At 49.8% G+C, this 14,859-nt stretch overlaps 1 protein-coding gene across 1 annotated transcript in view; it reads right to left on the reverse strand.

Annotated features, from left to right (window-relative positions):
- The window catches only part of FOXK1 (forkhead box K1), a 58,063-nt gene extending 53,800 nt beyond the window's left edge, over positions 1–4,263 (reverse strand). Inside the window, 1 exon segment of the mRNA XM_030001744.2 lies at positions 3,772–4,263. Within this exon segment, the coding sequence (XP_029857604.2) occupies positions 3,772–4,157 (386 nt within the window). The 5' untranslated portion in view covers positions 4,158–4,263.
- Between the last annotated feature and the right edge of the window lie 10,596 nt (positions 4,264–14,859).

The raw sequence follows: 14,859 nt of genomic DNA on the forward strand, positions 1-14,859 counted from the left end.
AAAAATTGAGTCAATTTTGAAGATAACAAAGAAAAAGTTAGTAATTCAGAATTAACCCAATCCTGTAAACATCTGATTACACTGTAAATTTGAAAAAAATAGAATCTTCAGCAGGAAAAAAGTACTCCAGCTAATGGTTCCTGCTCTAACTTATGTTTTTGCTCGTATCAATAGTTTTAAAATCTAGTGCATATCCTACTGACAGTCTTGAGTTTCTCTCTTTTTTTAATAGAAAAATACCCAGATATTTATACACAGATTTCCAGCTTCCACTAGCACAGCTAAAAAAGTTTCTAGCAATCCTTAATTTGATTTAAAACACTTTTTTTTTTTTTTTAACATAAGTACTTCCATAATTTCATCTTATTTGTAATGCCTGCTGTAGTGTGGCACTTGTGTTAATTAAATAGATTAAGGGGTCTTCAGCTGTAGTGCGAGCCTTCCACTCTTCCACCCACTTTGTTTCTAACTGTCATTAACCTCTAGGAAATGCCCTCCTTGTTGGTCATCATTGTTTAATTATACTTCATAGTTATGTCATCACATCTGTGAAATATAATCTTCCATAACAACACAGCTGTGAAATACGATACTCCTGCCCAGCAGTGAAATTCTGGTTACAGCAGATTATGCATACACATGGTGTCGACGGAGGAAGTGATACGAAACTTTTCAAAGGCCCTTGATTTTGAACAGGTCTGTTGTGTTAGGAGGGACATACAGTCTTTGAGAAAGGTCTCAAACTCTTCCTCTTTCCTCCCTTCCCCACCCCTCCTGACAAAACTTTCCATTATTTTTAGGAATAACTACTTCTAAACTTAGAAGAGGACTTATAACAGAGAAGTTTTATACAGAAAAAGTGAAGTGAGAAGATACCTCAGAAATATAATCTATGAGTCCAGGATCTACTTTTTAACAAATAGTATGAAGTACATCTGAAAGACACTTTTTTCCCTGGAACTCTCTGCTTCCATTCATGATCTCATGATGCACAAGCATCTCCTTTTCTTGTAACATAACAGCAGCAGTGACTGCATTGGTCCAAACAAAATAGGATTTGCATGTTTCTGCTATCCTTCACAGGTGGGGAAACAAAAAGGGGGGTGACAACTCTTCAAACAACTGGTTCTTAGAAGATTACCAGCAAGAGCTCCCCACATCACAAGGACCTCCCATCTAAATCGTTGAATGGAATTGCCATTCATTCCTGAAATTTAACATAAACCATACATTCTGCTGGTACATGGAGAAGGTGTGGCTGTATCAAACAGGGCAGTAGTGTTACCATAAAATAATATTCAGAAAAAATTGTGGTTTGTACCATAAAACCTGTGTGGTACAAACTGTCTTCACTTTGTCCTACTTTTGACAATATTAGTTGGCTAGCAGTAACCATACAGGCTTCTCTACAGAAGAGAAACGGCACCAGCCAGTGCTTTGCTTTGTTTACTGGGGGAGGAGGTGTGTGTACTTGTGTGCATGTGGAGGGGGGGTGACTGGGAGAGAATTGTCTGATTTTTCAAGAGTGGATATAACAGCAGACAGGAGAACAGTTTAAAGGCTCAATCATGACTGTGTATACGAAGCTTCAACAGGATTTTCTTCCCCCCCCCCGGCCCCTGGTCTGGGTTACAATCCCTTGACTGGCCAGTAGAAGGCAAGGAGTTGTTTACCTGTTAGAAGCAAGGGGGCAAATTCCTTTAGATTGATGCAAAACGTTTTCCTACTCTGGAAAAAAGGAGGAGCATCAAGTTTATTTATGTAGCTCAAACAGCAGCCAAGCAAAGAGGATCCCTTATTGTGCAGAGTTCATAACTGTAATTAAACTCCTCCCTTTAAAGCGACGAAGAAGGAAAATTGCCATTCCCATTCCAGGAGTCATGAGCAAATGGAAGGGGAGAGAAACAAGCAACCAAGTCACTGCTTGAGAGAGTTTTGGAGCACAATGCTTATGATTAACCAACTGAAGAAACGGAATGACAGGGAGGAGAAAGCTCGCACAGATAAACTCAGAGCCAGAGGGAGTGACAACAGAAAAGCCCTGGGCTTTGGGTGGTCTTGTTTTACAAAGCAAGATTAATTAAACAGATACTAAAGGACATCTCTTTTAGAAAATGGAACACGTTACAAACCAAAACGCCTCAGAGAGCGAGTAGCTAGGGAGTTATAACTAAATTACTAAGTACAAAATGAAGCAGCCTGCAGAGGAAATGAGTAATTAAAAAACCCTCCCCTGAGCAACAGGCTGGTGAGAGAGGGATAACTCCAGGACCCTGGTGCTGGAGGTAAATGGTACCAAAGCCAAAAACTGCCAGACGAAAACAGCGTTTTATACGAACAAAAAAAAAAAGCCTAGTGGAACATCATAAAAACCCAATCTCCTGCCTTTACAGCGTGTTTTCACTTAGAGATGGCATTAGACACAGTCTGTCTGGTACAACCTGAAGAGATGCACGCAGGAATTACATCACCCACCACTACCACGCTGCTGCCCCTGGGGTGAAGCACTGCAGTCGTTGGACAGTGCTCAGCAACCATAAACAATGTTTTCAGAGGAAGAAATAGATTAACGTCAACCTCATTCTTCTTTCTGCAAGACAGTTTATCTAAAACACAGCACAGACAACTACCTCCCTGCGAGCACAGAGAACACTTCTGCATCCCTCTCCCCTTCCTCAACCAAGCAAAGACACCCTGAGCGCCTGCTCTCCGGGGCTCCTGGTGAGCAACATCACCCCTGGCCTGGCCCGACTCCCTCTTTTTTCTGTTAGCCCAGAGAGACACCAGGAACAACACCCAACTTGCCAACCCTAAAATAAGCACTCTGGCAAAGTGGTTTTCCAACTTTTTCCACTAGATCTTTTCCAGGGAAGACAAGCCCTGGGTGTAGCAAGTTTTAGCCCACTGACAAGAGTCCTTCTTCTCTATCTTTTGGAAACCCCTTAAGGGCCACCAGTTGAACATGAGTCTGCTGGCAGGCAGGCATGGAGGACAATGACCACGGGGCACAGCCCGCTGGAGGGGCACCCTGCGGCGAGGGGCTCACACTTTTTCCCCAGTCATGGCTCCCTCAGAGAGAGCAGCCCCAGCCCTGACGAACATCATCCCCTTTCTCAGTCGCGGACGGCAACAAGGCGAGGAAGGCGAGGAGATCCCTTGTTGATGTTGAGGTGGATGTCGAGCGGATCCACTGGCTGGTCACCAGGCAGACATCCCTCAATGCCACCTCGGGCCCTCCATCAGGGGAGGGTCCCTCACCCACCGTGACCAACTTCAAGCGAGGGGCCCCTCACCATCCCCTCAGGCTCTCTGCGGTCTGGGGAGGGCCTCAAGGCCACCTTCTTCAGAGGCAGCCCCTCACTGTCCCCTCAGGCCCTCCGTGGGCAGCGGGGATCCCTCACCGTCCCCTTCGTCCGCGGTGGCCCCTCGCCATCACCTCAGGCCCTTCTCCTGGCAGACCCACGTCCCCTCCGCGGGGCGGAGGCCCCTCACCGTCTCCTCGGTGGGGCCGAGGGACCCCTCACCGTCCCCTTCTTCTTCTTCGGAGGTGGCTCTCCACCCCCTCAGCCCCTCTCCACCCAGACCCGGGTCCTTCTCCGCCCCCTCAGGCCCTTCCCCGGGTCCCTCCCCGCAGGCCGCGGGGCTCTCCCTCTCCCTGTCCCTGTCCCTCCGGAGCGGGCCCAGCCCCGCGGGCCCCCCCCGCCGCCTCCCTGCGCTGCCGCCGCCCCCGCGCCCCCGGCCCGGCCCGGCGCCCGCCTCGGCGGCACTCACTGCGGCGGGAGCTGTAGGGCCGGGCCGCCGCGGCGCTGGAAGGCGCCGTCCACGAAGACGCCGTTCTTGCCGAGGCAGCGCAGGTAGAAGTGCGGCTCCTGGAAGCTGAGCTGCAGGTGCCGCCGGGAGATGAAGCTGGAGTGCCCCATGTTGACGTCCACCGAGCCCTGCGAGGAGTTGCGGCCTATGGTGACGGCCGGCTGCCGCATGAGGAACTCGAACTCGCGGCCCTGCAGCCTCGCCAGCACCGGGCCGGCGGAGGCGGCGGCGGGCGGCGCGGCCGGGGGCGGCGGCCCGGGAGGGGGCGCCGCGGCGGGGCTGCAGGGCGCCGAGCGCAGCGCCAGCAGAGCCCGCGCCCCGCTGCTGTCCTCCCCGACTTCGGCCATGTTCCCAGGCAGGGAGCGAGCCAGCGTGCCGGCCTCCGGGGCGGAGCCGGCGGGGCGGGAGTGGGGGGGGGGGGGGGGGGGGGGAGAAGCGGGGCGGAGCGGGAGCGGGAGCCGAACCCGCCGCCGCCGCCTTCCCCTGCCTCCCCGGCAGCACCGCCGGGCCCGGCCGCCCAGCAGCGCTTTATGGCGCGGGGCGGGGGCTGGCAGCGCCGGGCTCGGCGGGGACGCGGCGCCGCCTGCAGGCCCGGGCGGGCCGGCTGCGCCGGGCCCCGGGCCCCGTTCCTCGGGCAGGTGCTGAGGGAGAGACCCCCTCTGAGGGGACTCCGGCCGCCTCGCCCCGGAACCTGGCAGAAAAATCGCTTTCTGCCGGGTCCGTGAGTTGAATCGCCTCAGAAACTGGCCGTCCCCCGCCCCGCCGCGCCGGAGGGGTACCCCCACCCCAAAAACTGTCCCCGCTCGGGGGTCTCTGTGGGGCAGGGACACATCCAACCCCACAGCCGGGCCCCGGGGCATCGCCCGCCTTTCGGTGCAGAGCTGCCGTGGGCTCAGACCGACTTAGGCCGAGTGAAGCGGCGTGTTGCTGCCTCTTCATGTCATGACACCGAAACCCCTCCGCGCTCTTAGCGGGGGATTTAATGGCAACGCAATTTTAATATCCCTGGACTGCTTGCAAAGGCTTGCTGAACGGGGAGATTCATCCCAGGTACAGAAGGGTGTGAGTTTAAAACACCTTAACACGCTCTTAGAGAGGTTTTTTATATATATACGCACACACCCATATACATATATGCATGTACTCATACAGCGTTTTTAAAATATACAGCTTTAATCTCGTATAGTTTTTCATTATAAGGGAGTGTGTAGGTTGCTTAGCTCGCATTACACTATTTATTACTTCAAATTACTTCTTATATTTTTTTATATTATACGAGTTACTTGTATGAATGACAAAGGTCATGCTTTTTGCAACAGCAGCATGTATTTGGATCATGTATACGCTATACTGGTTAGATTATCCAGATTAAACAGGTGAAACTTTTCTGTATAGGTGAGCCGGTGATACTTTGCAGAATCCCAAATTGTTAAGTAACCAGAAAATACAATGAATTTGACAATCTTGGGAAAGGGAGCAGCCGTAATTGCTTATTGCTTCGGCTCGTGTGGGGAATGTGGCAGCTCGTAGCAAGGCTGCTCGACAGCTTAGAGGAGATGGGGAAAAAAAAAATCCCATAACTGGTCAAAAGTGCAGAGCAAATTTCAGCTATGAAGACTGTAATTAAACGAGCTGGAATCGGTCCAGGACCACAAGGTTAACATCCCTGTTCCTGGAACATCTTCCCTGAGATGTTTAATGACTGCTGAGCAGTCGGGACCTGAGTTAGACATCTCACCCGAGACATCATCTTCAGTAAGAGTGCTCTTTGCCACTACAGTTCAATACCAACCGAGAGGAAGAAAGAAAAGGACCGTCTTTTACAAAACACCGATACCACTTCCTATGCAGCAGAGTCTGCTCTCCAGCAAGGTTCAGCAGAGCCAGGCACAGCAAAAGGTTGCAGTCCCCAGGGCAGGAGAGGGAGAAAAGGAATCCCCAGAAGGGGCGTGGGGAGGAGGGAGGTGATCGCAAGAAATGGCCATCCTGCAGGCCTGGAGTTAAATTGCAGCCGAAATAGTGCTCTCAGATGGCAAGGAACAAATAAGCGGGGTCACGGCACAAAGCAGCGGCATAACCTGGACGCCGGTGTGGAGCTGCTCCGCTCGCACCCATCTGCCTGAGCTCCTCTCCTGCTCCAAACTGCTCAGCATCAGCAAATGTTCATGGCCAGAAAGTAAAATGTGGCCATCTGGTAGGTGAGAGCCAGTTGCACACTGCCTGATGGGAGAGCTAGCTCAAGCCTTTTGCCCGTTCACACCAGGACAAGAGTGCTGCTAAGTGTGCTTAAAAAAGGGACTCAGGCTGGTAGGCAGGTGTGTGTGAGCAGGCAAGGCGAGACCTCAAATCACAGCAGTGTTTGACCTATCAAAAAAAAGAGAAACCAGCTCCAGAGAGATTTTAGTTCAAGTCTAAAGCTTTTCTAAAACCCCAAATGGTGGCATTTGCCCAGAAGGACCCTGAAAGGATCAGAAATAGGGTGAGGCTGTTACCAGATGTTGTCAGTAAATGTTTCCACGGCTGCATGGGAAAACGCGTTGCGGGCAGGCCGGCTGGCAAGGCAGGAGCCAACCCTGGCATGGGCAGGAGTGGGGTGGTGGTTCTAAATACAGGAGTTGCAGGCAGCCCTGTGGACCCGTCTGATGTGGGGCCAAGAGGCGTGTCACTGCCAGGGCTGGGCGTCATTACCCATCCCACACTGGATACAGGCTACGGATTTCTGCAGCTCCAGTCGGGGAATGACCCCAGGGCTGGCACGTGAGGCTGGCTGCGAAGATCCTCGCGCTGCTCAGAGGCTTCTCGGGCTCCCGGCGCAGACCCAGTGCAGCCTCACTGCTCCAGGGCTGCCGAACTGGGGATGCCGATGGGCACGTCCGCACGTGTCACGGTCACTCTGCAGCCACCAAGACACTCCCACCGCACCAATCAGTGAGATTCTTTTCCTAACAAGCCTTTTTCTTTCTGCCTGGACATTTCTTCTGAGTGGAATTTGCTGCTTAAGCCAGCACCGCCGCTGAGATAAACCCCAGCTTCATGCAAAATGTGATCAAGCGGTGTACAGAAACAGGATTCCTCTGAGCTGCTTGATGGGTTGTGCTTAGCATCGTGTCTCACCAGCCCATCTGCCTGTGGCATCCGTTCCCTAAGCTCCTTGCGCTGTGAGGAACAGAGCGCTCTGCTCGGCTCTAATCCACCCCGCAACGGCATCAAACCAAGGGCCCTTCAGACAAGGAAACGCTTTGCGCTTCTCCAGTCAACTAATCCTGCTTAAAGTCAAGCCGGCTGCCCCACTGTAAATGCCTGACGTAAATGCACTCCAAATTGTTTGAATTAAATTAATCTCATCCCGTATGGCTGGATTGACTTTAAAGTGGTTCATTTTCCTCGGCAGGGTTTTAGACGGGTATGTCTGCAGGTGTGGCTGAACTTCCTGACTCTACAAGTTGCCTACCAAAATATTCAGGTGGCCGGGAGCTGCCAGCCAGGTACCGTGAGCTGCGGGGAGCCGAGGGGAGGGAGCAGCCCCGGCAGGAGCTGGGGAACAGTACGGTCCTTGTGCCACCCCTGTGATGTGCCAGGCACTGGTGCAATGCTCGGATGCGGGGACAGCACCTTGGCCATCCCCAGCCATCCGAACAGGCCAGCTGTGGGCTCGCTCCAGCCAGGACTGTGCTCGGGCACTAGTATGGTGCGACGCCAAGACCCTGTACAAGCATGACTGCTTGTGCACATGCAGAAATAATCCCTTCTGGCACTTACTTTGTAGAGACACCTTGAGCCATTTTGAGATGCTGCCCTGCTCCGCCACGTCTATGCAATAGGGCAACCTGAACCGGGAGGAGAAATTAAACATTCAAACGAAGCAGCTGGGAAGGGGACAGCGAGAGCAGAAAGTAGCTGGGATAGAGTCGACGTTAATCAGAGAGCGGTGCAAAACCTGACTGTCCTTTGTCAAATATTTGTCTGGCAGTGTGTCATCGCTGACTGTCTCAATACAGCGATATATGGCAGTAATCTGTTCTGCGCTATCAGTTGTGGGCAAATGAATGTAATGGGTTGTTATGGTCACCCAGATACCACCACACTGGGCAAACACAAATCTTGCAAAAACAGTGATAAAACGGTACATTTCTGCATTTATCTGCTGGATGGCATCTGCTTAAAAACACTTAGTTTCTGTAAGTGAAATGCTGCATTTCTATAGCAATTCTGATGCATGAGACTGAATACATATTTATCAAGCCCCAGTTCAGCGAAGAAGCTGCCCGGCTTCGACACTGCAGGAAATCTGCTCTACCCCCAGACCAAAGTGTAATTGAAAAGCAGCTTCGACAGAAAGGAACGATGTGAGCTGCACGCTGGGCGTGAGCTGCTTAATATATTTACCCAGTAGCTAGACAACACATTGATGCTCACAATGAAAGCTAGCCTAATGCGCGCAGTCTTGACCTGGGGAAGGAGGAGGAGAAGAGTGAAAGAAACCAATTACTCTAAGGAAAAGAGACGCTGCTGTCTCCGGGCTAGCCCATTCCAGCATTTCTCCTGAGCGTGGTGCCAATCTGATGGGGTTAAGGGCGATAGGGCTTCCACTGATGTAAAGTGTGCATCATTAGCAAGCGAGCAGAGAATTCAGGACCAGCACCACACAAATACTTCGATAAAATACAAAAGAAGAGGGCAGTGTTCCCTCAAATTCCTGCCCAGCTCCCCACAGCACTTTTCCCTTTCCCTTCCTTCAGCCATCAAGTACGTTTTGAACACTGTTGTGGTTTTTGTCCATACTGATTTGAAGTAACGTAAGTGATAAACAATGTGCCCTGTATCTGTGGAGCTACTTTTCCCAATGCATCTGCACTCGGGAGCAGCCTCACTTCTTTCTCCAGCTGGGTGGGTTTTAATTCTGCTTTGTGTCTCAGGGAAATCACAGTGCTGTGACACTGGAGCAAAAAAGGGTTTGCACTTATACACATCTGCTAGGATTTTCTTAACCAAGCGGCTGCAAGAAGTTAAATAAAATTCATTGTTTTGAAACATATTCAGGTGCATGATAGTATCTGTCTCTCTCACACACAGACACTCTTGCACAGTGTCCAACCCAGCCTCCCATGGGCTTTCTACCTGTTTTCTCAATTCTGTTGCATGATCTGTGCTTTTTACCCCGATCCTCATGTCTCTCCAGTGACGACCCTTGCTCCTGATTTGGGGCAACCGGTATAAATCTGCCTGCCTGCAGAGGCTGCATCCACAACGCGGATCTCTGACCAGGAGGGCACCTGCGAGGCTCGCAGTGGCATCAAGGCTGTGACCTGCCACTGAGGGTCTGGGGAGCACAGCGGAGCCCTCATCCCATCTGGGACACCCGTAAATACCCCTCCTCAATTAGAACGGCTTTACAAATCTTTCACAGCAGCTCTGAGCCAGGTTTTAATCCAGATGGCCTGATAAGAAAGGGTTGGCCTGTGGAGGAGGTGATACACTGGCAGAGGAATTCTTTCTTCTCCCCACACAGCTTTTAATCAGCAGAAGGTTGAAGAAAACAACAGCAGTGAGCCAGAAATGTGGTTGGGAGCACTCATGGTCCCGAAAGCTCACAAAGGATACAAACCCACCATTTTTTTCCTAATGCCAATAGGCTGCTATGCTGAAGGGAGCAGCATCAGAGACAGAAAAAGGCATGCAAACAGTGGGACCTAGTGCAAGGGGGGCATCACTTAAACCCTGCTCGGTCAGGGCTGCCTCCTGCAAGGTGCTGTGTGCTTCGTGCTGGGTGCTGAGCAGTGGCCTTGGTGCCTGGTGAGATGGGGCTAAATGAGATGCTGCATCTGTTAGCTCCCTCCCAAGAGCAGCACACCCTGGAAAGATTGTTCTTTCCATAGTAATGAATTTTTTCATTTTTAAATCAGCTGTGATCCTGTTTACTGTAAACTCCAGTATGCTGGAAATGTTTCTATCACAGTTTATTTAGGTTTCACAGGGATTGTTTTCAAATCACACTTATCAAGAATGTATTTTCACAGCAAGTTCTCTGAAATACAATAAAGTCCTAGGAACATCTGATGCCCAGACTCTGCCATTCCCTAAGATATTATATGATCTGCTCATTCCCCATGCAGAAATGCTGTCGCTTTTCTAGAATCCAAGCCAGAGCCTGTCTGATGTATGATAGCCCATTTTGGAAAGCCTTGAACAAGACCATTTGTTGTCGAGATAATTTTACAAAAGCAATACCATTTCATGGGTTGCAGTTAAAATAATTCATGAAATTTACACTGGCCTGTGCGCTTTGAGCTTTAAACCCGCTTAGCTAACTTACTTTCATTTTGGCTTGAAACTTAGACCTTGGTGAAATACACAACACAAGCCAGGTCTGAATTATTTGCTTTAGTCATTTTTGAACGATCTCATTTTCTCACTTTCCATCAATGTGAACAGAGGAAAAAAACCCCACAATACTTTTCAACAGCTAAAAACAACTGAACCAATAAGTATAAAATCTGATACCAAACATGAAGCATTTCAGCCCCAAATGACTATGGTTTTGGACTTTTATGAGCAACTGTAGCATAAACTGCCTGTCGCTGCTGAAAACAAGCTCCGTGCATTGTCTGGAGGGTTGGAAGCAGCCGCTCTTAAATATCTTGCTTTAACAACCTGCCCGAGAAGGTAGAGGAGCCAGTAAAGCTACAGAATTTGCCCTGTATTATTAAAAAACATTTAAACAAAAAGCACAGGACCTGCATATTTACTGTCCCAAACCTTATATCATGATTCACACTTACGAGGACGTATATATATCATGATACGCAGCCAGTGTAACATGCTGCCAAAACCGCAGTGGTCACGCCTGATCCCGACTTCCTTCCTATATTTTTACAGGCATAAACCACACAGGCAATCTGGAATCAGATCCATAACCAGCAGGTTATGTGTATAAATGGCCTCCTTGCTACGTTATCTCTATGCTGCGACCCAGCAGCCTGGACCCTGCGTTATCCCGGGCATCGGAGGTGGCTGCGTTCAAGTGCTTCTTCAACAAATTCCCCCTCCAGAAATGGACAGCGTCCTTTTCTCTTTTAATCAGCTATCACCTATCAACATGCTGGATACCGAAAACTTTCCTTCTGAATGGGAAAAAAACCCACTGGGCCAAGCCATGCCAGGAAAAAAGGAAAAGGTCTGGATTCAGCCTTTCTTGCCCTGCTCAGGGCTCCTAGCCTGGAGCATCCCAGGGATGCGCGTACATGGTGGACACCCTCCTGCCTGGGCTAGACCTAGAGGAAGGATGTGGTGGCCGGTCTTCATGTGGCTTTGGTTTTTCTCAAGTTAGAGACAGTGGACCGAGGGCAGAGGTGAAGGGTACAGTGCCCTGACACAGACCCAACCAAGGTGTCCAGGGACCCATGTGGGAATAGCCCTGGACTTCAGCCGCTGCGTAGCATCCCAGCGGAGGAAATTTGAAGTTGCTGTGACCTGTTCTTGGCTTTGGCCGTTAACGGGTTATCCTTGAAGTAAGAACTAGCAAAGGCACTTGTAAACCATATTTGCTTTCAGTGGGTCCTGAGCATCCTTTGGGATCACTGGAGCCTCTCAGCAGGGAGCAGGTGCTGGAGGAGGGACTCCTGCAAACGTCCTGCTGTTTTGCGGACACCTCTAAAGCACTGAGCAAACCTAACCTTTGATTATATTTCCAGCACTAACACCAGTTCCCAGCAAAATCCTGGATTAAGTGTGAAACTCTCTCCTTTTCCCATTCTGCGCTCCCCTTTTCAGTTGGTTGCATTAGTTAGATATGTTAGTGCAATGAGGGCATTTGCCTTAAGTGCTGGAAACCCCTGGATTTACAATCATCATGCGTCACTTTAAGGGCACACTGTCAACTTTAGAAAAACATCTGCTATAAACAGTTTTACTTACTTACATTACTAATAATAACCATAGAGTATTAAAAGTGAAAGGATTTTAAAAATCCAATTTACTTGTCCTTCAGCTTGGCCAGTGAAAAAATCAATGAAATGCATCTCACTTTAGTTTAGAGTAATTTTCACTTACCAGTTTCCTCATGCTAATGCCTTGCTTTACAGGCAGGAGGGGACATGTTTACCTGCTTAGAAAAAAACCCTGTGCACCCTGGAAATTGAAAAAAATAAAACCCCTCCAAAAACAGGGAGAGAGAAATAAGAAGGCATGTAAACATGTCTATTGATTTTTTTTTATAAAAATATATGTTTTATAGAAATGAAACAGTTGCTGAATTTAACCAAAGGTCATTTCTTTATCAACAGAATAATAATCATGTAAGTGTTCAATCGCTGAATCAAATTCAGTTTGTGTTCACAAGAGATTACTATTAGGGAGTAATATTTGATGAAACTAAGGGTGTTATTTTTCTTTTAAAAGGTAGGATTTAAAACCCCCAACAATTAAAAGTAACTTATAGAAAGTTTGGGTCTTGGACAAAGTTTGCATTAGCCAAACTACAAGATAAAAATAGGAGCTCTGTAGCCTTCAGAAACTTTGACTCTAACCCCAAGGGTTTGTTTATGCTGGGGTTATATGTTTGCTTGGGGCTAGAGAGGGAGAAACCAAGGGAATGTGATTTGAAACAGATTTATGCATTTTGGTATCCTTATTTTCTGTACAGCTCAGAGCAGAAAGTAATTTGGTGGATGTCATCTCCCAGCAGCCTCCTTCCACCTGCCCGTCGCTCCACCAGCAGACCTGTCCCCATCCCGTCCCCGCTCAGCATCTGAACTTTGCCGGTGTGCGGAGATGCGAACCAGCCGCCCAGGCGAGACTCAGCAACCAGCAGTGCCGCAGCCCAGCCGGGACGAGTTTTACCACGGGTGTCCCATCCAGGTCGTGCCAGTTTAATGCGTCACCTCGACAAGCGCAGACCCCAGGGTCTGCTGCTGCAGGACCTGGGACCCCACAACCCTGAACCCACTGATTTTGGGGAGCTGCGCGTGTGCCAAGGGCCTTGCCGAGGTGGAGCTGAACGACCAGCCCAGGCAGCGGGAGACCGGGGGTCGCAGGTCCCCCCCGGCTCTCTGAGCCATGCTGGAGCCCACGGTCCCTTCAGCCCTTTTAATTCCCAGCATCAGTCACCCTGGGGCGCAACCCTGGGCGATGGAGGCAGCCTTCCCTGGAGGCACCCAACATTAGAATCATAGAATCATTTAGGTTGGAAAAGACCTTCAAGATCATCGAGTCCAACCATCAACCATGCCCACTAAACCACGTCCTGAAGTACCCCGTCCACTCGCTTTTTGAATACCTCCAGGGATGGTGACTCCACCACTTCCCTGGGCAGCCTATTCCAATGTCTGACAACCCTCTCAGTAAAGAAATTTTTCCTAATATCTAACCTAAATCTCCCTTGCCTCAACTTGAGGCCATTTCCTCTCGTCCTGTCTCCAGCCACCTGACAGAAGAGACCAGCACCCACCTCGCTACAACCTCCTTTCAGGTAGGTGTAGAGAGCGATCAGGTCTCCCCTCAGCCTCCTCTTCTCCAGACTAAACAGCCCCAGTTCTCTCAGCCGCTCCTCATAAGACTTGTGCTCTAGACCCTTTACCAGCTTCGTTGCCCTTCTCTGGACACGCTCCAGCCTCTCAATGTCTGTCTTGTAGTGAGGGGCCCAAAACTGAACACAGGACTCGAGGTGCGGCCTCACCAGTGCCGAGTACAGGATGGCAACATCTGGTTGTACTGGATCCTTTCTGTCCCATTCATCTAGAAGTTGCTTTCCCTCGTCATTTCTTTCCGTTAGACGTTTGCTCAGGAGCCTGCCGTAGGCACGCTGGCCGCCAGCGGCCAGTTCCTTTTGGAGGTGCCTGTTTGGAGCCTCGGCGCATTCACAGATACGTGTTTGTGTTGCTACAGCCGTCCGATGGCACGGAGACCACCCCGGCAGCGCGCTGCCTCACAGGGTACGATGCAAGACCTTATTGCTAAACGCCATCATGATAATTTGGTATTCCCCCCCCTGCCCCGTATCCTGGCTATAGTAAATTGGGGTGTTGCTATCTCAGGCTTCCTCCGTGCGTCTCCTGGAGCTTCTAGCTAAAATTCGGCATTAGCAAAATGTGCCTCTGGAATAAGGCCTCGTAAAATATTGTTAGGATTGCTAGGCAACCCGGAGGCATGTTGGGAGCTGAAAGGAGCCTAAGTGGGCGTAGCGAGCCTGCGCTGGAGTCTCAGATGAAAAAGAGGATATTCTTTGTTTCTCCATGCTAGCAACACTTTGCCTTCGATTTTCTTTTGGAAAGAGGTTGAGATACACTGCTTCCACATGCAGAAAGGTACATATCTGTGTAATTGTTGGTGCAGTGGCCTCTAACCTCAGATTAATCAGCTAGATGAGAAATGCACCTATCCGGGGCTTTTCAATAGCAATAAAAGTAAAATGAAGTTTTTATGGTCATGAAAATATCCATATTCCAGCTGCTTGCATATTCCAAGGGCTCCTTTTGCAAGAAAGAGGGGCCATGCTCAATAATAACGTGTTTTATGTGGCCACCAAGGCGTTGCCTGAACCCCTTCTGCACGCTGCAGTGGTACTTAATGCAAACTGACTCCGGAAGGAAGGGAAACGAATAAAAAGCATACAATTTATTGGCAAGGTCTAACACGAGTAATCGGCTATTTGCAGATACATGCACAAGAATAAAAAGAAAATTGAAGTAGGCTTGCAAGAACAAGGGGAGGAATCACTGTAGGTGTAAACAGGGAAGGTTTACTGCTGATATTGTTAGCTAGGAGGCTAAAGTGAGTTTCTGGTTTACCCATTCCTGCCTCCAGCACAAGAGCAGGAGATGCTGCCCCTTCACGAGGGCACATGAATCTGCATCTCATCCCTCCAGGAACACCTTGGCTTGCCCAAAGAGCTTTAGCCAAGCAGGTTCCAGCCTTTCCCTGGGCAGGCCTCCTGCTTTGCTTCCACCCCAAGCCAAGCCTCCAGCAGGCAGCTCCATGCCATACTTTCCTTAGTGGAAAACTGGGAAAAATACACACACTTTGGCAGCAAACACAGCACCCACATGCTTAAGC

Source organism: Aquila chrysaetos, chromosome 25 (assembly GCF_900496995.4).
Source record: "Aquila chrysaetos chrysaetos chromosome 25, bAquChr1.4, whole genome shotgun sequence".
In the NCBI taxonomy this organism is placed as follows: Eukaryota; Metazoa; Chordata; class Aves; order Accipitriformes; family Accipitridae; genus Aquila; species Aquila chrysaetos.